The 27,737-nt window shown below is 36.7% G+C and overlaps 1 protein-coding gene across 1 annotated transcript; it reads right to left on the bottom strand.

Annotated features, from left to right (window-relative positions):
* Positions 1–3,495: 3,495 nt before the first annotated feature.
* Positions 3,496–5,583, bottom strand: LOC145953392 (uncharacterized). Its single transcript, XM_083067333.1, has one exon. The coding sequence runs from the start codon at positions 5,581–5,583 to the stop codon at positions 3,496–3,498; it is 2,088 nt and encodes a 695-aa protein (XP_082923459.1).
* Between the last annotated feature and the right edge of the window lie 22,154 nt (positions 5,584–27,737).

Below are 27,737 nucleotides of genomic sequence, written 5' to 3'. Positions count from 1 at the left end.
CCCCAAACCGTCTATGTTTCATGGGGTGGATCAATCGACGTTGACGGCTGCGGAGTTGGTAGCCATCAAAAATCTTGAGGCGCTTCCTCGGCCGCTGGATTGCAAGTTCATCCTGTCGCTCGAGAGGTCAGCGCACAGGGAGAGGGATCTAGAGAGTGAGTATTTTGCCTTCGGTTGGTCGCTGGATGATTTGTTTTCTTGTTTTTCTTCAAATTTCCCTTTTTTGTTTTGCAGATCATATGGGGAAGTTGTGGAAGGAGCTTAAGCATCGTTACAGAGTTGCTGAGCTCGAGGTTCCCGACCATCCAGAGGAGGAGGCTCCCCTTCACAAAGCTAGCCGGAAGAGGAGGAGGGAGGAGAAAGGGGCTGCTGGCCCTTCTGTCCCTCCGGGTGTCGGCGAGGCGACCTCCCGAACCACCGATGTTAACACGGCGGGCCTCACTGAGAGTTTGCCGTCCCAGGTGGTTGTTGAAGAGGTGGCTCGGAATGCTGAGTCTGCCGTACAGGCTGCCGAGGTAGTGATATCGCTTTTCCAAGTGCCTTTTTTGACTAGGTTGGACTTATTGAGGTTGGTTGGTTCCTTTTGCAGGTCGGGGTGGTTGCTTCCGTAACGGGAGATCAGGTAACTGAGCATGTTGCTCAAGTTGCCGAGGTGGTGAGTTTTCCGTTCTTTAAGCTTTTCGTCTACCCTTTGCTGTAGTGGTTGGTTACCTGACTTTAGGGGGGATTTTTCGCAGGTAGGAAATGTTGCCGGGGTGGTGACACGTGCTGCTGGGGAAGCTCGGACTGCTGAGCCTGCTGTACAGGCTGCCGAGGTAAGTAGTGTTTGTGTACTTTCTTTGGTGACTCTTCCATGGCCCTTGTGTTTGTTTTTGACGTGTGGCTGATTTTTGTAGGCGAGCTCGGGGGTCCCCGTGGTGGACTTGCAGGATGTTGAGCAGGGGACGCCGGCTTCTGCTGCGGCTTCGGTGCCCCCGGAGGGTTTGTCGCGGGGTCCTCCTCCGGCTCAGTATTTGGCCCACCGCTTTGGTAAAGGTGTTGACACCGTGCGGTTGGACCATTTGAGCGCCTCCGCGAACTTGAATTCTCTGTGGAGTGCAGGGGTGACCACGGAGAAGTTCTTTCCTCAGGGGTCGCTGAGTTCCGAGGATCAGGGGTTGATTGACGAGGTCGGCCCCGCGAACAGTTTTGATGCTGCCCAAGTTATGCTGCAAAGGGTGATGGGAATAATGGGCCATTGGAAGCCCAAGTGGAGTCAGCAGCAGGAGGTTTTGGCCGGGCAGCAGAAAGAACTGGCCAAGTTGAAGGGGCGACTCCAACCTTGGAAGGAGGCCCACAAGATTTTGATGGAGGAGAATAAGGCCCTTAGTGCTGTCGTTGGCGAGGCGAGGCGGCAGGAGGTCGAGCTCCGTTCTGCCCGTGGTGATCTCGCGCGGGCCCAAAAGTCTCTTGAGATTGCGCTGCGATCCAACGAGGCTTATGCTGCCCAGGTGAGGGAGTTGCAGGAGCTTGCAGCTTTCTCCATAAAACGTGCTCGTTCTTTGGAAGACAAGGTGACGTCTTCCCGCGACGAGGTACGGGTGTTGGAGGATACTGTGACTTCCCTCAAGGGGGAGTTGGCAGCAGCGGCCGAGGAGCGTCTCCGCGGCAAGGTCATTCAGGGTGGCTATGAGGATGAAATTGCTACCTTGAAGGCGGAGCTGTCCGAGCTGACTGAGGGCAAGGCGGCCGTGGAGAGGAGACTTGCCGAGGTTGAGCGCTCCGTCATGGTTGAGCATAGGAGGGGCTTCCAAAAGGCTGCTCGCCAGGCCCGACTTGTTGCGCCCGGATTCGATTTTTCTTCCATGCATGTGGAGAAAACCGTCCGCTTTGGGAGGTTGATTCGGGAGGACGACGCCGATGACAGCTCTAGTGAGGGTGCTTCTGTTTAGGCTGCCCTTGTAATTTTCTGTTTGATTTTTTCATTGGGCTCATGTAATGAATTTTTGAATGCTACTTATATGTATATATTTTTCTCTACCTTGTCCCCTTTTGCGTTTAATTTTGGGTGTTCGCGCTGTTTGAGGTACACGTTTGGTGCCTGTGTGTATATTTTTGTATGTGATTATGCTTCTGAGTCAAATTTCGCTTGGGAGTTCGATCTTAACCTTAGGCGGATATCGATCTCAACCGTGGAGAGGTTCGCGTTTGACTTCGGGTTTAGACTAAGTAATTATTGTGTAGGTTTGCGGTTAGTCCTACATGGGAGTCATTGTTTGGGTCTCACTTGATGTTGACCGTGTTTTAGGTCTTTCTTGATTTCGTTTTTGGGCTTGGGAGGAGCGATCTCGTGTGAGGATTGCTCGCAATTCTGACTGAGTAAGTGCGTCGCGGTTTATTTCTAACCTTGCGGACCTAACGAGGTTCAGGTTTGACCTCGGGTAGGTTTGTAAGGTTCGTATTCGATCCTACGAAACTGGCGAGGTTCAGACTTGACCTCGGAAAAGTTTGTAAGGTTGGTTTTTCGATCCTGGGAGTCCTGCGAGGTTCAGGTTTGACCTCGGGTAGGTTTGTAAGGTTCGTATTCGACCCTACGAAACTTGCGAGGTTCAGACTTGACCTCGGATAATCATGTAAGGTTCGTATTCAGCCTTATGAAACTGGCGAGGTTCAGACTTGATCTCGGAAAAGTTGGTAAGGTTCGTATTCGACCTTATGAAACTGGCGAGGTTCAGACTTGACCTCGGAAATGCTAGTAAGGTTCGTTTTCGACCCTACGAATTCTGCGAGGTTCAGACTTGACCTCAAAAAAGTTGGTAAGGTTCGTATTCGACCTTATGAAACTGGCGAGGTTCAGACTTGACCTCGGAAATGCTAGTAAGTTTCGTTTTCGACCCTACGAATTCTGCGAGGTTCAGACTTGACCTCGGAAAAGTTGGTAAGGTTCGTATTCGACCTTATGAAACTGGCGAGGTTCAGACTTGACCTCGGAAATGCTAGTAAGGTTCGTTTTCGACCCTACGAATTCTGCGAGGTTCAGACTTGACCTCGGAAAAGTTGGTAAGGTTCGTATTCGACCTTATGAAACTGGTGAGGTTCAGACTTGACCTCGGAAATGCTAGTAAGGTTCGTTTTCGACCCTACGAATTCTGCGAGGTTCAGACTTGACCTCGGAAAAGTTGGTAAGGTTCGTTTTCGACCCTACGAATCCTGCGAGGTTCAGACTTGACCTCGGAAAAGTTGGTAAGGTTCGTATTCGACCTTATGAAACTGGCGAGGTTCATACTTGACCTCGGAAATGCTGGTAAGTGTAGGCCTTTGGAGTACGTGATTTCGTTTATGCAAGAGCGATGGAAGAGGTAATTTTGTGCGAAACGCGTAATTAGGTAATTTTGTGCGAAACGCGTAATTTTATTGATAGTTTTGTGTGCCTCGTTAAAAACCCTCTTGGTCGAGGACCAAGGCGGGAAAAGAGTGCACAATATATGCGTACTGAAAATAAAGAAGTGCTAAAATTTAAATGTCTAAAGTGGGGGAATTCCCCTTGTTTTGCTTGCTTGGAGTAGAGATTCTCAGGCTTGCGGCGTAGCATTGCCGAGCTGTCTTTTGGTTAGCCTTGACTGAAATGACTTTGCCGTCCTTCCCTGGAAACTTCATAGTGAGGTGTGGAGTTGAGACGACTGCTCCGAGTTGGTTCAGAGTCGGTCGCCCGATGATGATGTTGTAGGAAGTGTTGGCTTCCACGAGGAGGTACCTAACCATGACTCGTCTTGTATCTGGTGGCGTTCCGAAGGTCGTCAGCAAGTCTACGTACCCCCGGGTGTGGACTCGCTCTCCTACGAACCCGACTAGAAGCTCCGTGTGAGGTTGAATGAGAGAGTGGGGGACGTCTAGTTTTAGGAAAGTTGGCCAATACAGGACATCAGCCGAGTTTCCCTGGTCAATCAGTGTTTTTTGTACTTTCCAGTTGGCTATTTCCACAACGATGACCATGGGGTCGTCCTGGTTAGGGGCGAGGTCGGCGTAGTCTTCGTCGGAGAAAGAAATCGGTGGTGAACTTTGGTGCGGAGCTGAGGTGGTGGGGTGAACGCAGTTGACGTTCCGCAAGTGTCTTTTTCGGGCAGAGCTGCTGGCGCCTCCTCCAGCGAAGCCGCCTGCTATTGTGTTGATGACTCCCCTCAACGGGGTGGATTCCGTCTCCTGGCTTATCTCGGCTTGCACTGCACCACCAGCGTTTTGTTGGGGACCCGAGGGTGCATCGGTGTGGGTTCCTGAACCTCGTCTCCTTCCGCGTCCCCGACCTCCATGGCTATTTCTACCACCCTGTTGTCGCTGTACGTACTGGCCGAGGTGACCCGCTTGAATGAGCTCCTCGATGCGGTCTCGGAGCGTGCGACATTCCTCCGTGGTGTGACCATGATTTCTATGGTATCGGCAGTGCTTGGATGTGTCAGCGTTGTTGGGGGTATTGCCTGGTGGTGGAAGGGCGAGCAAGTTGTTGTTGTTGGCTTCCTCTAGGATGTGCACCCTAGGTGCGTTTAGGGGGGTGTAGAAGTCGTACCTCCCTCCTCTACTTGCTCTAATGGATTTTTTGAAATGGCTGTCGTTGTTGACCTTGACCTTGTCTTTGTGCCCTTGCTCTGGTTTTGCTGGGGTTTCTCCGCGAATCTGGTCGCGGAAAGCGGAGTGTTCCTCCATCTGGATGTATCCAGCTGCGTGGGCGCAGAGTTCATCCATGTCGCGGGGGGCGTCGCGGCATAGGCTATCGACGAAAGGCCCGGGTTTGAGTGCCATGAGCATGGCGTGTAGGGCGACCTCGGGGTTCAAGTTTCGTATCCTCACCGAGATGCTGGAGAAGCGTTCCATGAAGCTTCGTAGGGGCTCGTCGTCGTTCTGTCGGAGGTTGGCCAAGGCGGCCGAGGTAGTATGATGGGGTCGGCAGGTGGCGTACTGTGCCAAGAATCGCCTTACCAATGTGTTGAAGCTGTCGATGGACCCGGCAGGTAGTTGGGTGTACCAATGAAGTGCCGCTCCCTTAAGTGAGATCGGAAAAACCCTACACAGTATAGCATCACTGTTAGTGTAGAGGTTTACCTGGGTTGTATACGAATCAATATGTTCGTCGGGGTCAGTTGTGTCGTCGTAGCGGTCAAGGTGGAGGGGTTTCCATCCGCGAGGTAGCGGAGTCTTCATGATGCCGTCCACGAAAGGGTGACGGCGGAAAGGTTCTTGGCCTTCGAAAGCATGGGTGGCGGCCTTGCTGGTGTCCTGCCCTGACTTATACGTCGGGGCGTGAGATCGATGCGTGGTGGGCCGCGAGGTTGGTGCCTTGGTCGTTGCCCGAGATTGGGTGGCTGAATGTGCCTCTTCCTCGCGTGTGTTGCTCTCGCGGGGAGGCTGGTTGGAGTGGTGTCGAGGAAGCTGAGAGCGGATATGCTCGTTTTCAGCACGTAAGGCTGCGAGTTCTGCTTCATTGGCTGCTTGCATAGCCGCGAGATCGTTTGCATGCTGAGCGCGCATGTTCTGGAGGTCGGCATCGTGCTGTTGTCGCATCTGTTCGACCTGATCAATCAGCCTTCTCAATGTTGTTGCATCGCTGTCCATGGTGACTGAGTGGCTTACGTCGTCCGTTGCTCGTCTGATGTGGCTCCTAGTAGAAACCATACAGGTGGCTGATGAGAGCTGTCGCGATCGGCCCCACGGTGGGCGCCAAATGTTCTTACCGGAATCTGGTTATGGCGATGACCTGTCCAGTAAGATCGGTGAGCCTCCTTTGATGATGTACTGGTGCTCCAAGATGGGGGAGGTACCTGCAAAAGAGACTCCGATGCTAAAGTTAGGGTTTGTGTGAATATGAGTCTCATATTAATAATGCACGTACCTTGGTGTGAATTAGGTTGTTTTGGGCTCTGGGCCTGAGATAAGATATATTATGATTGGATAATGTATTTCGCCTAGGGCGAGATCCTTTGGGATCAGTTATGATTTACTTCATGTGCCGATCTGACGTCATATAATGTGTACCCGAGGTTATCCTGTGCCGTGGTACCGAGCTCGGAGTTCGGTTTCACAGGTCGGATAGTACAATAAGAAAAGAAAAATTGGTCCCAAGACGGTTGAATGTGTTTTTTTGGGATATTCTTTACATAGTACTACTTATAGATTTTTAGTTATTAATTCTGAAGTTTATGAAATTTCTAATAATATAATTATGGAATCTAGAGATGTTGTTTTCTTTGAAAATATTTTTCCTTTGAAAAATAAATTGTCTAAACCTGTTTATGATACTTCTAGCTCTGTTTTACCTTCTAGTAGTACTGTTAACAAGGATTTTGAACCTAGAATTAGTAAAAGAATTAGAAAAGCTAAAGATTTTGGTCCTGAATTTTATTCCTTTTTACTTGAAGATGATCCTAAAACTTATAGTGAAGCTATGAGATCTGTTGATGCACCTTTTTGGAAAGAAGCTATTAATGATGAAATAGATTCTCTTAAAATCAATAAAACTTGGTTTTTGACTGACCTTCCTCCTGGTTGCAAGAGTATAGGTTGTAAATGGGTTTTTCGGAAAAAATTGAGAACAGATGGCTCCATATATAAGTTTAAGGCAAGACTTGTTGTTATTGGTTATAAACAAGTAGAAAGTGTAGATTTCTTTGATACATACTCTCCTGTTTCTAAAGTTACTACTATTAGAGTTTTAATTGCACTTGCATGTGTTCATAATTTGGAAATTCATCAAATGATGTAAAAACTGCCTTCTTAAATGGTGACTTAGAAGAAGAAATTTACATGAATCAACCTGAAGGTTTTATAGAACCTTGAATGGAAAATAAAGTTTGCAAGCTTGTTAAATCCTTGTATGGTTTAAAACAGGCTCCTAAACAATGGCATGATAAATTTGATCAAGTTGTTTCTTCATATGGATTTCAGTTTAATAATAGTGATAAATGTGTTTATGTGAAACAATTTGATGATAATTCATGTTATTTTATGTCTCTATGTGGATGATATTTTAATCTTTGGTAGTAATCTACTTGTTATAAATGATGTGAAGTCCTTCTTGTCTAGTAATTTTGATATGAAGGATCTTGGTCCTGTTGATGTTATTTTAGGTATTAAGTTGATTAAGAATCATGATGGTATTGTTTTGACACAATCACATTATATTGAAAAAATATTAAAAAAGTTTAATTATTTTGATGTGAAACCAGTTTCTACCCCATTTGATCCTAGCATTAAATTGAAGAAAAATATTGGTGAAAGTGTCTCTCCTCTTAAATATTCTCAAATTATTGGTTCCTTGTTGCATTTGTCTAATTTCTCAAGACCGGACATTGCATATGCTGTTGGTAGGTTAGGAAGATATACTCATAATCCTGATCACTCACATTGGCTTGCTCTAGAAAGGTTATTTAGATATCTCAAAGGAACTGTTAATTATGGCATTCACTATGCATGTTATCCTGCTGTTATTGAAGGTTTTTGTGATGCAAATTGGATTTCTGACTCTGATGAAACTAAATCTACTAGTGGTTATGTCTTTACTTTAGCTGGAGGTGCAGTAGCTAGAAAATCTGCAAAACAAACTATTATTTCTCGTTCTACTATGGAAGCTGAAATAATTGCCTTAGATACTGCTAGTTGTGAGGCTGAATTTCTTAAAAATTTATTATATGACTTGCCATTATTAAATAAACCTATACCTCTAATCTCAATGCATTGTGATAGTCAAGTTGCCATTGCTAAAGTTACTAGCAAAAACTTTAATGAAAAAAGAAGGCACTTGAGAATAAGACACAAATCTATTAGAAATTTGATAACTCATGGTGTTATTTCTGTTGATTTTATCAGGTCTGAAAATAATCTTGCGGATCCGCTCACAAAAGGGTTGACGCGTCAACAAGTACTTGAATCGTCGAGGGGAATGGGACTAAAGTCCATCAACTAGTTGCAACAATGGACACCCGTCTCCACATAAATGGCGATCCCATAAATGGAGTTCAATGGGTAATAACGAAATTGTTTGTTAACTAAGTACACCATTATAAATTGCAAAATTTTTGCATGTTCCATTCCTATGGCGTGGTGTACTCTAATGTAAACTGTGACAGTAATAAGGTTGAGGTATTCAAATATTTATATTTATTGTGTTAAAATTAAAATACCTCTTAATGGACCCAATGACAATTGTTGTAGGGGTGGGTGTCACAGACCACCCTTGGTAGGGTTCACCTAGTGAGTGTGGTGGTGGGGCCGCCACTGTGAGATATGGACAATCTCTAAGTGATACTCACGAAACAAGATACATGAGCAAGGCCGTAATGCGCTCCACTGATTAGAACTCAAATGAACACCTTTATTATACATGTTATGTTCTAAAGTTTGGTTAAAGGGATATGGCTCAAGACAATTATGTCTCCATATTCTCTCAAATGGAAGTTCATATGCACTAGGTATAAGGCTCATACCCGGAAGGTTCCTTGTACTGAAAATATAATATATCATGCTCCATTAAAAATATTTAAGTTTATATGTATATATATATATATATATATATCATTTTTTTCTATATTTAAATTTTAAATTAGTGGGGGATTATTGTTGGAAAAATAAATTTAATAGAGCACAATAAAAACAAATATTTAGATTTATCAATAAAACCAATAGCAACAACACAATGAATATTATGAAATTAAAACAGAGCAATCAGTAACAACTAATTAAATACAAAGAGTAAATAAAATCATTAGATAATGAGTTTAGAGTAGCCTGGGTTGAAGCACGCAGAGCGCTATCCTTAGAGAGAAAACGCCCCCACTGCACTGGTAATTTTGAGCCTTATGGTGCGCTCCTCTCCCAAGATACGTCAACCCGTTAGACCATTCGAGTGCAGCGAAAGATCCCCGAACTAAAGAACACCGCTCCAAAATTATAATTTAATTGTAAAAATAAGATTGAGTGAGAAATAAAGTAAGCTTGTTGTGTAATTTTCAATGTGTCGAGAACTGCCTTTTTTCTCACGTAGTGAACTGTGTCTATGTGTACACTATTAGTGTATTATATACATAACGAAGAGTGCATCATCATGCCTCATTTTTCGGTAACAGCAAAAACGTGGATACATATTTGCTAACCAATTTGAAAGCAAAAAACATTACGTGGTCAGGAAGAGAATAAAAACAAAACTGTACAATATCCTCCGTTTTGAAATGTTAAAAAGAAAATAATTATATTAAATATTTAATTTAAATTTTAAATTATAAAATAATTTTTTAACATATACTACCCGCTCAGTGTAAAAGGGGAAAAAGTTAAAAAGGTGAGTTTGACACGTTGATGTTGCATATTTCTATGTCATTTATTTAATAAAAAAAAAGTCTCACTTTGATTAGGGAACTTAAGGTAAGGAAATTAAGTTTCTTTATATATTAAAGCATTTTTTAATACATTTAAAGAGGTAGGTAAGTAAAGGATGTTAGATTTGCATCTATGAGAACAGGTCTTCTTGTGAGTCCATTTGTAGTTTAAATATATCTATTTATCTCACTTATGTAAAAAAATAGAATTTAAAAATATTTTTATTTTTTATTACATTATGAGACAATCTTGATGTGTCTTAGAGGTTTGTGCATATCTATCTTTAAGGTTAATATCATCACACATCTTAAAAAAAATTATCTAATGTGTTGATTGATTGAAATTTGAAATTATGAAAAATCATAAATAAGAATTTTGATTTTCTATATTTTTTATCATGATAATAGTGTGAAGTATTTATGAATTTTGTTCATCAATAAAGTTCAAGCTGGCTCGTTTTTCCACCCCTACCACTAGGGATGATAATAAACTCGTAGATATTGGTGATGTTTGAATCCATATTGACTTTGAGAGGAAATATTCAATTTAATTGAGCATGGGTAATACCCAGTTCATTATAGAGTCTTTTATCTATTTTTAGGAAAGTCCACCTATACATGACATACCCTTGAAAGCTAAGGGTAGTTAAGGGAAGTTTCCTCTCTTCACTCACTTGGTGGCAAGTGGAGAGTTGTTCTACTTTCATTTCTCGTCCAAGTAAGTCTCTACATCAAATTTACCATGGAAGTATGAGAGATTCACCTTGGATTTCCTAACTCTAGGTTCCCTTTCATTTCTAGACTTATGTTTTCTTGGTTAGTTTTGGTAGTACTCGTTTATGCTGAGACTACCACTTTGATTACACATGCTTTTGGAAGAACCATTAGAAGATCCATTGCCATGTTTCTTTCTATATTTTTCTTTTAAAAGCATCTTTTTTCTTTTATCTTTCTAAGCTTTGTTTCTAGCTTAGCATTCATTTCTTATTTCTCTTTTCTTTATTTTTTTCTACCCTTTCATCTTCTCTCCATAATTTAAGTGCTTTTAGTCCAACCATTAGTTTTGAAAGACTTGGTGTTGAACTAGAACCACTACCACTATGTGAGCTTATGTGTGAGTGCTTACTCATGATGTAATGTAAAGGTTGAGGTATAAGGTTTTTTTTATCCTAAATGTTTTAAGGCAAACTAAAGTGTTAAATAAGTCTTAGAAACATCTTAATACTCTTAGCATGCAAAACAAAGAAAATAACAAAAAAATATATATAAACAAAAGAAATATGCAACTAGATGTGTCCTATGTGAAAGTTGGGTGGATACTTATGAATCACTCAACACACTATTGAGATTTCCATTGAAATTAACTTTTGTTCTTATCATAAATTGTTTTAACTCTGACAACGAACTCAAACACGACAAGTATACCGGCTGTTCAAGTAGTAAATTTAAATCATCTCCACAGGGACTAGTTAGGTAAAACAAGCATTTAATGACTATTTTTGACTAAAAAATAATTCCAATTTTTCATAGATTGTCATGCATTTGAAGTAAAGATTATGACTATTGGAATTTTAAAACCTATAAAACTATTTTTGTGTGTGTGTGGAAGGGATAGAAATGGTATTGTGATTTTGTAAAATTGTGGGGTTAGATATCACCAAACTTCACATTGATCAATCTTTGTTCTCTTGTTACATTCATTGCTTAGTCAACCCATAAGTTTACTCAAACCTAATCCCTTAGAGCAAGAGCCTAGGTGCAAGTAATGAATACCAATTCCTTGAGTATCCAATACATACACCTGCATTATGGGTTACGGTTTAAGACTACTAATGGGCCAAGCTCCATTCCTAAATACATTTCCCACTAGGCATTTGTTTCAGAGCTAGTTTCAAAGGTTATTTTCCCATACCCAATGGACTCTATATCAAGCAAAGGAGAATCAATTCAAAGCAAGCATTAAGAATAGAAACATAATACAACAATGAATGAACAAAATATATATATATATATATATATATCATTAATAACTTGAAGATTACATAAGAGTTTCGTTGGTTACATCTAACCTCACAAAATAATGGGTAAAACCACTCAAAACAATGAGGGTGAAACCAAAATAAAGATGGAAGAACCAAAGGAAAGACACATAAACGAACGGTCCCAAGCACCAGAAATTCCTTCCAAAATTCCTAGAAGTCGTCCAATGTGTGAATGAGGCGAAAAAGCCTCGAAGCTTTGCTCAAATACAAACTGGTCAAGTCAGGATAAGGTTTACACGCCCAACGCATTATACCTCGCGCCCGGCGCAGGGTCTTCCAGAGAGGTAATCACTCTCTGTCTCGAATCACGCCCGACGCGGATAGGCTAAGCCCTGCGCAATGTCTTCCAGAAAGTTTTGAATGCTCTCTATTTCTCAAGCCCGGCGGTGGTAGTATGCGCCCAACGTGATATTACTTCTCCTGCTCCTTTTCTTTTTTAATTTCCAATCCAATGGATTTTCAACTTCAACCCTTCACTCAATATCTGCACAAAAATTGAATCAAAAAGAGAACAATTAATTTGCAAGAGTGCATGGGGTGAGTGGAATTGTTCAATAATTCCTATATAAAATTATGTATAAATGAGACTTAACACACACTTCCACAAATACTACACAAAAATTACTTAACATAATACAAAAAACAAAATGGAAGTTTTTAGTAGACACTTAGAACCTTTCAAAATCACTTCTAAGTGGAAAGGCTTCTACAAGAAAAATGAAAGAAAATTGAACTCCTAAACTATTACAATCTTAAAAGGTCTAAGACTTCTCCTACATAATGAACAAACTCATTAGCGTAGCAAATTTTCTTTATTGTTTGGCCACTCTTTTGGTGTTTGGTCTTCAAGTATCTCCAAAGAGAGTCTTCACCAAAGAGTAAGTCCTCCTAGGCTTTCATCGACATTCCAAGCCACTACCCTATAGCAAGGTTCTTGGATTATCCTTCACTTGAAGATTTAGCGCAAAAAATAACACTAAAAGAGGACAAAAAAGAAAAGCTAAATTAAGAAATAGCAAAATTGAAAAAGAATTGATGTTGACAAACTCAAAGAATTTCTTGAATTGACAAGTTAAAATTAAGATAAATTTAAAGACTAGAACTCAAAGAAATATTCCTAAGAATGGAACTAGATTGAACTACAAAATCAAGAAAAAAAAAAATCACTCAAGCTTACTTCATATCATGAAATGCAACTTTAAGTGGTGAAATATGTGATAAAACATTTTTAATATTTTTGCAAAAGTTTCTTTATAAAAGTTCCACCAAGTTTTTTTTTATCAAAACTAACACTTTTTCCTTTTCTTTTGGAGCAATATGTGACTTTTTTTTAATCAAATATTTGTTCTAAGATTCCAAAAAAAAAATAGAACTCAAAATCTCATAAAAAGCAAACTACTCAAAATTTGAACTAGAATTGGTGAATTTTTGTTTTTTCTTTGTGTTTGCTTTTTAGACCAAATAATTTGCACAACTAATCATGTCCAATTTGCAGTATTACTATAAAATTTGAATTTAAAATTCATTTCACCAAATAAAATTCAAAATTGAGTGCAAGAAGCAAGAAGAATGCAAAAAAAAAAAGGGGAAAAAGTTATGACAACTTCAAGACAATTTAGAAACCCAACTCTAAGAACATGCCAATGATCTACTAGCATGCATGAACTCAAAGATCATGAAGAGAAAAAATTCTAAAGCTCTCGACAAGTCACAAATTACATATGAAATTTATGGATAAAACAAAATTAAAGGCCACACTAGGAAACATTTGATAATTAATGACTAAATATGACTCTAAACAACTTGATTCATGGGTACAAAAATTGAAATCACAATATATTTTTTCGATTTTACAATTTTCTCATGCTACTCATAACAAACAAGACACTAAAACAAAAAGGAAAACATATAGATCAAGAAGCTTAAAATCAAATAATAAGATTTGGTTTATATAATATTAGATCTACAAATTTTTGAACCAAAATTTTCGAGACAAATATAAATCCATTGAATTATCATACAAAAAACTAGATCTATGCAACATATACTAATGAGACATATAAGAAATTTTTTTAATAAGGTGAACAAAAAATTAGAACTCAAAATCTCCATGGATGAAATCAAGGCTTATGATACCAAAATGATGGAAACTAGGTGGAGAATGATAGACAAATTCTTCAACTTTCTTCCTACTTCCTCAAATCTTCATCCATAGCTCTAAATTGAAAAACATGCAAGCAAATGATGTAGAGAAGAGAGAGATGAGGTGCACCACCTTTCAAGAAAAAGGATGAGCGAGAGATGATGATCTTACCACAATGAAAAACTCCTTGATTGAAGATCTTGAAGTGTGGTACTCCTTAGAGAGAATAAGACTTTAAAGAGATAATTTAGGAAACTCCAATCTTAATAACACTTAGAGCAACATCCAATTACAAAGAATATATATGTGTCTACATATATACATACGTACATACATAAATACATACATACATACATATATATATATATATATATATATATATATATATATATAAAGAGAAAGAGGGAGAGAGAGAAAGAGAGTGAGGTAACTTAAGGAGCAAGTTAAACAACCAAAGGTAAGAGATGAATCATGGTTGTGACACCCTCTACCCCAACATAAATATACAATAAATATGAAACATAATTTTCCAAGTAAAAACTTTCATAATTAAAACAATTGTTCTCATAACATAGGATTAAAGGATTCACATTCATAAGCATAATTCATAGTTCAAATATGGAATTTACGAAGGAAATAAAACTAAGGTTTTTCAAAACAAAATAATAAAATGAAGTCCTAAACTAGTCCTATCTATGCCCCAATATCACATGTCCTATCAGAGCACACCCAATACTGAAGCCTAAGCTTCATCACCAACATCCTCCTGTTGACGATCACCTGCAACACAATTGCAAACATACACAAACAACAGGGGAGTGAGAAACATCTCACTTGGGTTCAGGTGCAAAAACAACTGTCATATAACACATACACAAAGCAATCACAATCAAGGCCCACACATAGGCTACACATAAAATAGTAACACATGCACAATCACTTAGCATGCAATGATGCCATGGAGTCAACTCATAAATGCATGCATGTGGCGCCAATCACATATCTCATCACATATCACATGGTATATTGCCGAAGCAACACACCTGGAGTAGTCTAGGAGTACATGCAGGCTCAACCATGCACTCTCAACTAGAAGAATGTACTGTTAGGGTCTCGTCGGGATAGGGAAGCCGCGCAAGATACGTCCCATGCACACAAACGGGCAGAACTGGGCCTTCTAAACCGCGCTATCTCCTAGGACTCCTCCAAGATGTTTCACACCTGGAGGGCCTTCCTTAACAGTGTACTCCATATCGTACCCCTGTCACATAAATTCATATGATGCATGTCACATATTCACAATGTCAAGGACTCTTCACTTTACTTGTCATGGAATCTCATGTCTTATCTCATATCATCACGTTTCACATTCTCATAGTCAAAGTCATATGGTCACACACATTAGTTTTCACATGAATAATATTCACAATGGCACATAATTCACATTAGATCCATAATTGTACATCACACAATCAATTAACCATTTATAAGCATATAAAACATGTAAAACATGAACTAGGGTTGCGCTCGGCGCACCCCAACTTGCGTCCAACAAATTAAATGTTACACCAAAAGCAGAGTAGCACGTCTTGAGCGTGCCTGACAAAATTAATGTTGCGCCTAAAGCAGAGAGATCTACTTGGCGCAGCTTCACACATGCCCGACGAGACTTCTTGCGCCCGACTTAACTTTCTTGAGCCCAACTTAACTCTCCTACATCCGGTGCCCCAACGGGAACCTACAAACCCAGACTTCGCAATCACATGATTTTTCACATATAAACACGTATTTACACAATTTATTTGGTATAAATACTTCAATTAACACCTATAACACTAATCCATACTCAATTTCGCATAAAATACCTCGATTCTTGTCATAAGATTATGTTCCTAATTGTTCTCATAGGATTTTCCACAGGAACCCACAAAGCAATCTAAATCATATCAAAACTTATCTATTTTTGAAATTATTCACATAATTATACTCAACATTCAACAAGGAACACAACAGAAATAATAATCATTCAAACATAAAACTTTCACATTTAGCCTGTTCCTAGAAGCATGCATCAGGTAAGGGATTGGGGGTCAATCCTACTACCCAACAATTATTCTCACACTCACGAGTGAGATTTAACACTCCCCCTTACCTTGATGAGCAGAAGATGAGGCACTAGTGAAACTCGATTGTTCTTATTCTCTAGGTTTTCCTTGTTCTTCAGAAGGCGTAAGAAGGAAATGAACAAAAAAGTGAATACGTGAAAAATGACTCTGTAACTTCTGATAACTTCCCTTAACTCCCTTTTCTCAATTAATAAAATAAATAATAATAATAATAATAAATTAGCATAAGACTACTACGTCCTCCCTTCCCTTTTCATAAAATAATATAATTAGAACACCTTTCCTCCTTTTTAATAAATAACATGAACATAATCCTTCATAAATACATTTCATAAAAATACATTCTATATCACTAATGAAAATAATAATTACAAATCATGCTTTATAATAAATAGTGTTCATATCAATAATTAAATGATACTAAAGATCCCTTAATAAATTCATTAAAATATTGAAATAATTTCTAAAATATTATTAGTATAAAGTATGAAAATCGGGATGTTACAATGGTTCATGATAGGTGGGTGCACCAATACATTTGAATTCAAATTCAAATATGCAACCTAAAGCAAGGCTATGTGCTCCCATGTGCCACCATATGCTCTAGATCTTAATGGGGTAACTAAAGCAAGACATGTGACTAAATGGAGTTGGCTAGCCTAAGGTGAGGTGTATGTATGGAAAATCATGGTGGTCATCCAACTAGTGTGGGTAGGCAAGTTATTAGGCACAAGAACCAACCCATTTAATTACATCTGCTACTTACTAGTTGCACTCCTTATTCTACTAATTACACCCCAAATAAGACATGAAAGGAAATAACATTCCACTGACCCAATATATAAGGTTAAAATAAAATACAATATTACAAAGAAATATTTACAAGTAAAAGGAAATGGACTAAAAGAAAATCCTAGCTCAATAATGAGCTTGGATAATGAGCTTGGGCCTTCCACTTTCAAACTTAACCCACTCTTCTTGATTTTTTTTTTAAATTGGGCCTCTAAGCATGACATCACGTGTCTCCGTCCTTATAAACTTCAATTATTTGTGATTGTTTATTATTTTTAGAATATACTTAACATTTATGTAATTCTTATCCTATTTTGAATTTATGTTACATAAAACTTAATTAATGTAATTTTATATTTACTACTCTATGTTGAAATTTGTTTTTTTTTTATTTACATTTTTTTAAAATAATATTTAACTAATTTTTGGGCGAGTGTGAGACGAAGACGAGGATGAAATACAAATTTCACACTGATGGAATCATACTTGAGAATGCAAGAGGTGACACACTCAAAGACCCCAGAGGAGTTGGCTAGACATGAAGGTTTGGGCCAGTCAGGGCCCAATGGGCCTGATGGGCCTGGGGAGGCCCAAGTTGAACTTTTCATGGGCCATATTTTGTTATAGATATTTTCATATGTTTTGTATACATCATGTTAGTATGGGTATCATATATTTTGGTCTTGTATTTTCGATCACATAGAGTAACATTTTAGGTTTTAGGCTAGTTGGCCCTAGTTTTGGGCTTCATGGGCCTTTGGGCTTTTGGTACCCAATATTGGGCTCAATTTCATTCTTGTAATTTTTCCTTTCCATTGTATTTGTTTGACCATTGTATTTAGGTCATTAGATTAGGAAAATACAAGAAATACTAAAGTAGGCTAACTAGGTTAAATTAGGTTTAATTTGGAAGCCATTTAAGTTACATTTGAGTCACATGTTTTGCACCAATTGGTGGCTGAACATGTGACACTCAAATTAACCCTAAATGACTCTCAAATCAGACCTAGATGCACATTAGGTACCTAAAATTTCGGAGTAGCACATGTGCACCAAAGTTTGAATTCAAATTTCAAATTTGAATTCAAACTTTAGGCGCCATTTTGTGTAGCTTTGGTTTAGGCACCTAAGTGTCTCAAATCCGTGCCTACTTAATCTTTTCCTTCACCTATTGTAATCACTTTTGAATATATGAGAATTTCTGAATTCAATCTTCAGCTAATTCCCTCAAGAGTCACCGAAAATTCCAAGAGAGAAACCCACAAAGAGAATGCCTTCAAAACCCTTAGGAAAACCTAGTTTCCTTCTCTTTGAAGTGAGCAATCCTTTGAGAGCTTGAGCTTGGATGCTTCCTTATTCCAATTCTGCAAGAGTTCTTCATCTCTACATGTTCTTCAAGTGTGTTTCCATCTCCATTGAAGAAGATCCGAGCCTAGGAGGAGCTTAGGAGGAGTTTGTGTTTCACTTCTTCTACTCACCTCCATCAATTTTGGTATCAAGAGCAAGGTCTTCAAGGAGATAAGTTGCCTCCACTTTTGTGTCCGTCTTTTGTGTTGTTCTTGTGTGCTCTTGTGTCTTGTTTGAGTTTCAATTTTCGGATCTATATTGTGATGTTCTTGTGTTCATAGATCCATTATTGATTGTTCTTGAATTTCTTCCTCAATCAACTTGTTAGGAATTATTTGCTTGTGCTAATTTTGATTTTATTTTGAGTCTCTCCATTCCTTGTATGTGTCCGTGATTGGACCTCATGCATATGCATTAGATTTTGTTTTTTGAATCCTTGTTTTGCCTTAGAAGTTTGTGTTTAGTCCTTACATGTTGCAAATTCCTTGAATAGCATGTGTAACCTAGTGTTATTTTGAATTTTGTGTCTACATTCTTGATTCGGTCATTGTTCATTTGTGCCTACCTATATGTGCTTTTGCTTTTACCTTATTGTGTTCATGATTTGCTATTAGTCCTAGCAAGTTTCCTTAGAGTTAGGTTTCCATTGTGTTCTTAAAGTTTTCAAATCACCTTCCATTGAAAATCTTATAAAAAAATTTTTGTGATTCAAAATTTCAAGTACTTCTAGTGCATTATCTTTGGATTCAAATTTAAAAAAAAAATATACATTAAGGCTGGAAAAACAGAGTAAAAACAGAGCCTAAAGTGTTCAAAAGTTCAAAAGAAAAGAGTTCATAAGGAATCCAAATCAAAACCTAAAGACTAGTGCACTAGTTTCTCATGTTCACTTGAATTTTGACCTAATTTTTGGCTAACTTGTAGTCTCGGTTTCTATAGCTTGGAATCTTAGAAAAATTTGAAATAAAAGGCAAAAACACTTTCTGGAATCTTAATTTGATACTGGAAAAAGAAAGAATAAAAAAAATAGTTAAAGCATTTTAAATAGAAAAGGCCGAGAGGTGTATATTGGTGAAAATTCACTTGATTCCTTGTTATTGTTTTGACTACTATTTGTTCTATACTTATCCAATTGCTTTCAAAAAAATTTTGTTTTGTTCATCTATTCTAGTACCTATCTAGGAACCTTTCTAATTGAGTGCTAGCTTTGTTTTAGAGTCTTATTTTCAGTTTTACTTGTTGAACCTCTTTGAGTCTTGTCATATATACATATTACTCTTCATTTTTGGTATAAGCTTTTCAAATTGTGCTTTTATTGCTTGTCTAGTTTTCTTTCATTAAATTCATGTGCTGGAAGTGGCCTCAAATCCTTGCTCAAGGATCAAGCATTGCTCAACAAAGAGTAGGAAAAGTTTGGACACTAAGACCTAATTTAGTGACCAAAACTTCTCCTAAACTTTCTTCACTTGAGTGACCTTTCCATTCACCTTGTGAGCAGCCACCATTAACCTCTTTGTTGTGTTTCTTTTGCAGGTCCAGGAGCATCATATTTGAAGGATTAGTGGCGGATTAAACACTTGAATAAGTGTGGGAAATTTGAACACCAAAAATCCGTCACTAATTTGTCACTAAAGCCACCTTTTACTTGCTTTCTAGGCTAGTTTATATTTTTGCCTAAATCTCTTGTATTTTAAATCAATTTGTAAAGCTTGGAGAGAGTATTAAGAAGCTGGTAAGGTATATCTAAATTTTTGATAGCCTCTCACGTGTAGTACTAGTGGAAGTGGCTTGGAAATTTCATATGTTTCAAGCTTCCACTTAGGAAAATCCGTCTAGTTCCTTATCTTGTTTCCTTCAAGTTCTTTGTCTTTTAATTGCTTTATTTAGCTGCCTTACTTCGACTATATTTGTGTAGTTTAATTGCTTATGTTTAGCTTAGCTTTCAAAACAAACAAATTGAGAAAAACATACAAAATTTTTGTGAAAAGTTTTGAGGAATTGGAAATACCACAAAGGAGTTTAGTGATTTCCACTTGAAAAGGCTTGGTTATTAAGTGGCTCTTTGTAGCTCACCTCCCTTGATAGTGCAACATGTACACTTAGACTTCCAAGTGCTGTTTTCATTCCTAGAAAATATCAAAAACATTTTATAACTTTTTGCATAGCATATAAAATTCTCTTTGCTTAATCATGAGTCATATTTCTCAAAGTAGTAGTGACTTTGAATCTCCTAAAAGTTTTAAAAGAATTGTTAAGGAGGTTGAGGCACTAAAACTTTGGAAGCAACAAGAGGTACTTCAAAAAGAAAAAGAGAAAATTGAAAGAGAAGTACAACTAGTTGCTTTGGAGGAAGAGATAAACAAGATCAAGCTAAGAGAAGAGAAACTTTTGAAAAAAATTCATAAAAGCAAAAGTAAAAAAAATTCATCAAGTTCAACCAAGAGTTCCAATGACTTACAAAGCCAAGACAATGATGGTAGTTTGCATATGGATGCTTATTACCAACCCCACCCTAGAAGAGTCATTAAGGAACCCAAAGTGAGGGAATTAAGGGTTGATCTCCCTTTCATGGAAAGGAAGATGTGGATGCCTACTTGGATTGGGAAATGAAAGTGGAGCAAATCTTCACTTGTCACCAAGTAGGTGAAGAAAGAAAAGTTCCCTTGGCCACCTTAGCTTTCCAAGGACAAGCTATGTATTGGTGGACATCCTTAGAGAGAGAGAGAAGACTTCACAATGGCCCTCCAATCACTTATTGGAATGAGTTGAGGAGTGCTATGAGAAGAAGGCACATACCTTCTTATTATAGTAGGGAGCTTATGGATAAGCTCCAAAGACTCCAACAAAAGAACATGAGTGTGGAGGAGTATAGACAAAAGATGGAGTTGTATCTCATGAGGGCTGGCATAAGGGAAGAGGAAAGATTGACCATTGCTAGATTTTTGAGTGGTCTAAATTTTGATATAAGAGATAGAGTTGAGTTACTCCCTTATAGGGACCTTGATGATTTGGTCCAACTTTGTATAAGGGTGAAACAACAAAATTTGAGAAAAGGAAAAACTCAAACTAACTCTTATATCAAGAAAGACTACAAGAGGGAGGGTCAATATGACTCTTCTAAAAACTCTAGTAAGGGTCAAGAAAAAGAGACAGAAAAAGAAAATAAAAATAAAAATGTTGTCACTTCTAGTAGTAAAACTAGTGACATCAAATGCTTTAAATGTCTTGGGAGAGGCCATATAGCTTCTCAATGCCCCACTAAAAAGGTGATGATTTTGAGAGGACAAGACATTTATAGTAGTCTTGATGAAGCTAGTTCTACCACTTCAAGTGATAGTGAGACTAGTAAGGAAGACCCTCAAATTGAAAAGCTATATCCTGTTGATGGTGATCTTCTTATGGTCAAAAGGCTTCTTGGAAGTCAACCTTGTCCCACTTCAATATCACAAAGAGAGAACATCTTTCACACAAGATGTTTAGTTTCTAAAAAAACTTGTTCTCTCATTGTTGATAGTGGATCATGTTCAAATTGTTATAGTACAAGGTTGGTTAACAAGTTAGCACTTATCACCATTCCTCACCCTCACCCTTATAAACTTCATTGGCTCAATGAAGGTGAGGAATTGGAGGTGAATCAACAAGTGAAGGTCAAGTTTTCTATAGGGGATTATAAAGACAAAGTTTTGTGTGATGTGATCCCTATGGAAGCTTGTCATATTTTGCTTGGTAGGCCATGGCAATTTGATAAACAAACTATACATGATGGCCTTACTAACAAAATATCCTTCACTCATAAAAATAAGGAAATTGTTTTTAATCCTTTAACACCATTCCAAGTGTTTGAGGATCAAAAACAAATGAAAAGAAAAAGAAACAAAGAACGGAAAGAAGGAAAGAGTGTGGATAAAGGGGACTCCACTAAGACCTTAGTGACAAAAGAGAGTTATTTTATTACTAAACAAGACTTGAAAAGAACTCTCTTTATTCATAAAAGTCTTGACTCTTATCCTAATGCTGCCACTTATCTTAAAGTTGAGAATAAGGAACAAAATGAATTTCAAGCAAAGAATTCTTCTCAACTTCGAGATATAGTGAAGAAGGAGTGGACTATACCTAGTGTTACTCCTTATACTACTTCCTTGAAGGTGCACAAGGAAGGAAGTATTTCTTTGAATTTAATAAAGCACCAAATTTTTGGTTTACATTGTTTAGTAGATAAAATTTGTAATAATCTATATTCTATGTTTGATCTTATGGGAAGTTCTTACTCTTTTGAACTTAATATGTTTCCTTCCCTACAAGATAAATATAGCTTATATGATTATGAGTATCTAGTAAACAATCAAATCCAAAATTGTCTAGGGTGTTTTCTAGTAATTTTTTCTTTATATTTTAGGAAAAGCCTAGGTTACCATTTAGGGTATTTTAGGCAAGATACTGTAGTGTTTAAAAATCAGTCTTTTCGTTGTCTTAGTCATAGTGTTCTCACATTTTTAGGTTTTACTTCTAGGTTATGCTTAGGAGAGGAGCCTATTTCTAGAGAGTATAATATTTTATCTTTCTTTGTTAGGTTAGAAAGTAGGACTCCTCTTAGGATCCATGATCTTTTTTCTTACCATGTCACTTCTTATTCCTTGCATGTTTTACATGTAGGTGCTAATGTTTCTTCCATGCATCCTCTAGATTTGAGGACAAATCCTTTTCAAGAGGGAGGGGATGATGGAATCATACTTGAGAATGCAAGAGGTGACACACTCAAAGACCCCAGAGGAGTTGGCTAGACATGAAGGTTTGGGCCAGTCAGGGCCCAATGGGCCTGATGGGCCTGGGGAGGCCCAAGTTGAACTTTTCATGGGCCATATTTTGTTATAGATATTTTCATATGTTTTGTATACATCATGTTAGTATAGGTATCATATATTTTGGTCTTGTATTTTGGATCACATAGAGTAGCATTTTAGGTTTTAGGCTAGTTGGGCCTAGTTTTGGGCTTCATGGGCCTTTGGGCTTTTGGTACCCAATATTGGACTCATTTTCATTCTTGTAATTTTTCCTTTCCATTGTATTTGTTTGACCATTGTATTTAGGTCATTAGATTAGGAAAATATAAGAAATACTAAAGTAGGCTAACTAGGTTAAATTAGGTTTAATTTGGAAGCCATTTAAGTTACATTTGAGTCACATGTTTTGCACCAATTGGTGGCTGAACATGTGACACTCAAATTAACCTTAAATGACTCTCAAATCAGACCTAGATGCACATTAGGTACCTAAAATTTCGGAGTAGCACATGTGCACCAAAGTTTGAATTCAAATTTCAAATTTGAATTCAAACTTTAGGCGCCATTTTGTGTAGCTTTGGTTTAGGCGCCTAAGTGTCTCAAATCAGTGCCTACTTAAGCTTTTCCTTCACCTATTGTAATCACTTTTGAATATATGAGAATTTCTGAATTCAATCTTCAGCTAATTCCCTCAAGAGTCACCGAAAATTCCAAGAGAGAAACCCAAAGAGAATGCCTTCAAAACCCTTAGGAAAACCTAGTTTCCTTCTCTTTGAAGTGAGCAATCCTTTGAGAGCTTGAGCTTGGATGCTTCCTTATTCCAATTCTGCAAGAGTTCTTCATCTCTACGTGTTCTTCAAGTGTGTTTCCATCTCCATTGAAGAAGATCCGAGCCTAGGAGGAGCTTAGGAGGAGTTTGTGTTTCACTTCTTCTACTCACCTCCATCACACACCCACTGAGTATTAGGGATGATGATAAGGTACAAACTCGAGGATGGATATGAGAATATTAAAAAACCTGTCCTATCCTATCCTATTGTCATCCTTATGCACCACAAGCTAACTCACTCTATATAAGTCTTTCACACCTCTTGTAATCATTTTTGATGAATTATTAAATGAAAAATTCATTTTCTCTCTTAAAAGTATCTAGAGTTCTCTCTTTTTAGAGTATAAATTCATTAGTACTCTCATCAAGGAACTTCTCCTTGTGACAATACAATAGTTAGGCTTATCTTCTTCATGAAGTGACACCTTCATCTTCTTCTCCTCTTCCACCAGTAATTTTTTTTTTTGCATCTTCATCTCTATTGGATGAAAGATCCTTTAAGAGAAGATTGAATACATAGAAGATCTTCCATTAGGATTAATTCCCAATTGTGTTAAAATAATGATTAGAAAACAAAATCATACCCTGCAACCACAAATTAATGTTTGGTTTTAACATGAAACCTGTTTATAAGAGATGATAAACAACTTATTTTTACTTATTTTATTTTATTAGTATTTATAAGAGTATTTCGACAAGTATAAAAGATATCTTATAAATAATTCATAAATTATTTTAAACTTATTTTTATAAGTTGTACAATATAACATATTACTTAATTTTTATGAAAACTTAATTGAAAAAACTCATTTAAATTCTGTCACAAACGTAAATAATTTTTATTTTTATTTTTTTATATACTTTCATAAAAACTAATTTTATATTATTTTTCATTATTTCTTCTAAAGATTTTCGTTTCTTCTTTCAAAAACTTTTGTTTCTCTTTATTTATTTATCTCATTTCTTCTAAAAAATTTTTTACCACTTCACCCGAAAATTCACATTCACTGATTATAATAAAAATCTTTGTAGTTTTTTTTTTTAAATGACATATCCGCTTTATTGAAATTTTCTCTATTACCTTTGTACGTAACATTTTTTTTCTCCCTATTTCAGTTACTATTGTATGAGTTATTGTTTTTACTCGTCATATAATTTTCATTAATGAAATCAATATTTAAATACTTAAGTCTTTTTTATTGTTATTATTTTTTTAATCATGATTTTATATAATACATGGAATTAATTTTTAATTTTTATATTTATTATTCTTAATTTTTAATCATACTTATATATATAATTGATTTTTTATATTTTATTATTAATTTAATTTTTTATAAACTAAAATTAGATGAATGATGACTAGTAATTTTTATTATTTTTAATATTATTATGATATATAATGACATTTTTTAAAAGTATTTAGTTACTTTTTAAAAAATTTATTTTATTTCTAGTAAAGATTTAATATTTATTTTTTAATCTTTAAAATGAGATAATATCGTATAAGTGCTTAAATAATAATATATCCAAACACTTTAAAATTGTTAAGTGATTATCAATGTGTATATCTAAATGTGATAACTTATTAAATTTTAAGTACTTATAACATAAGAGATTAAGTTTATACAAACAAAACCATGATGATTGTTTTTATAAAAAGAAAATGCTTTTTTAAAACTAATTTTTTTTAAAAAAAAAAACTATAACTGATTTTTAAAAATTAAAAACTAGTTGTTTATGAAATTTTTGAAACTTAGAGCTAACACCATCTCAATATAAATCTTAATATATCAACAAGTTGTTGGTTCAAATAGTACTAGATTTGATCTCTTAAAATAAGGTTTCAAGTTCAAATTTTATGTAAAAAAAAATGTAATTAGAAGGGAAGATCTTAATAAAAGTGACCCATTAGGTTCTCCTACAGAAGTTTTAAAAAAAATGTGATTAAAAATGAATATTTCAGTAAAGGTGACCAATTAAGTTCTTTGACAATAAATATTTCATATTAATAACATATTTTAAAAAATATTATTAATATTATTAATTAATCTAAATTACTTTAAATATAATTTTAAAATAATTATTATAAAATTGAACAATTTTACCGTAATTACATTACAATATAAAATACTTTTACACCGCAGTACATTTTGATTAAACAATCAACCTGTAAATTGTACTTTGTGCTGTGAACTCCTACATTTTAAAAAAAAAAATTTCCTCTTATATTGTTACATGTAATTTAACTTGAGTGGCCATAAAAAGAAAAATATATATATTTATGGATTTAACCTTATTGGTCACGTGGAGGAGCCAATGTTGACTAGTGACTACTGTCAAATTCAATTGAAATGATAATTACTGAATGGCTTTGGACTATTTGGTGAGACAGTTGTTTGTGAGCATGCTTACGGATCAGTACACTGACTACACAAATAATGTCACATATTGAAGATAGAAGTAAATTAGACCACATATGTGTACATGATTGTGTTATTAGCTGGAGGGAGATTCCGTGTGCGGATTTCGAGCTGTAATTCACACCCTTCCCTCTGTTTTCCTATATTTCACATCTCATCTCACTTCATATTCATCACTTTATCCATGATTAATCTTTATTTGATTATTCACTTCTTAAATAAGACTCAAATTTAATATTTTATTTAATAAGAGCCTATAAATATCTAAAGTGTCCAATTTGTTTCTTCCACATTTCTTCTTCTTTCTTCTTTCCCATTCCCCTATTACAGGCCATTAGCCTATGTGACATGGAATTCAGCACCATGTTCTACATGTATGTTTCTTTTCCCTTCATTGTTCTCTCCAACTCATTGCTCACATCCTTCACTTCCGATCACTAGGAATAACCACTCCCTCCCTGTTTCCATTGGTTGGTCTTACATTGGAGAAACCTTTTCAATGTGTTCTCAACACCCAATCAATCTTCTTTTTCACACAAATGAAAAGGGTCATGTTAATGCTTTCACTTATTAACATGTAATGCTATTCCTTTAAAACAGTTGCTAGCAAGTAGTTCATGTGATGCTCCCTTGCATATTCATTGATATCTAAAACAAAAAAATGGTATGTACTTGGATTGTTTGGTGATTTCTTTTGTATGGTCATCACATGAACTAGTTGAGAGATTGGAGAGGTGCATGATGAAATGGAAAATGAAAATTTGATATGTAGCCCTTTTTTGTGACAAAGAAAATGTTTGGGTCTTGAGAATACATTTGAAAGGTCTAGTATTATTGTTATGCTAAAACAACTTGGGTGTGAATCTACTACGACCTTAGCATACATTTTTAAGCGTCATATGGGATTAACTTATCAACTACCCTTCAAATACTAATGCATCTTTTCAATAATCAATTAAGGATTTTACCCATCAACTTCATACTTTACTTAGTTGATTACTTTATACACATATAGTTCAACCAGTCCCCCATATGGATTCCACATAAAACCTAGAGGAGATAACTTAAAACAGCTACTAATTCAAAAGCCAATTTACTTAATAAAGGATTCCCAACTTGAACTCTCGGAGCACCACAACTTATATCTGTACAATGAGATGTTTTAATTTTTAAAACAACTTTACTCTCGTCTAATTTTTATATATCTCAACTAAGATATGCATCATCACCACATGCCTAACAACTTAAAAACTTAATCAAATATAATCAACTTACAACTTAGCAACATAAACATCACTATACATTGTCCTTGATCAATGCAAAATGAGCTACCATCATACAACATTAAGTATGCAAGTGTATCATCATTCATCAACCCTTAAACAACTTAAAACACCAAGTTTTCATCCACAAAATCACACCCAATGCCATTTTTCGCAAACCTAGTGTTAATTAAGGCAAAAAGACTCTATCTCACCCACGCCTAACACCAATCCACTTGTGTATGGTAAGAATGAGGCAAAGAGCCTCTAAGTCAATAGTGCTAATGTGCCTAATTAAACCATGTTCGATCTCATTCAAGTAGAAAGCTTCTGTTTGAATCATGTCATATGTCAAACATTGGCATCTGGCATCATCTAAGCAAAGAATCTCTATATTGATCACACTTAGCACCACTCATCTTGGGGTCCGACATCACCAAGTCAAAGAATTCCTTGATTAATCATGTCTAGCGCCTATCACTACATGCTCAATGTGACCAAGTTAGAGAGTTCCTCACCAATCCACGCCTGATGCTACCAATGCAACATTCGGTGGGATCAGGACAAAGAGCCATTTACTTGAGTTAGACGTTTAGCAAAATTCTCAAATTGGCTCAAACCAACAAGCCGACATGCAATGCATAATTTAACAGA

The sequence above is a fragment of the Cajanus cajan genome, chromosome 11 (genome assembly GCF_000230855.2).
Source record: "Cajanus cajan strain Asha chromosome 11, NIPB_CcT2T_4, whole genome shotgun sequence".
NCBI lineage: Eukaryota > Viridiplantae > Streptophyta > Magnoliopsida > Fabales > Fabaceae > Cajanus > Cajanus cajan.
Note: the sequence above shows the minus strand (reverse complement) of the source record. Positions and strands in the feature narration are given on the sequence as shown.

Coding starts and splice junctions, on each gene's coding strand:
- LOC145953392 (XM_083067333.1), bottom strand. CDS start 5,583: ATGGACAGCGATGCAACAACATTGAGAAGGCTGATTGATCAGGTCGAA.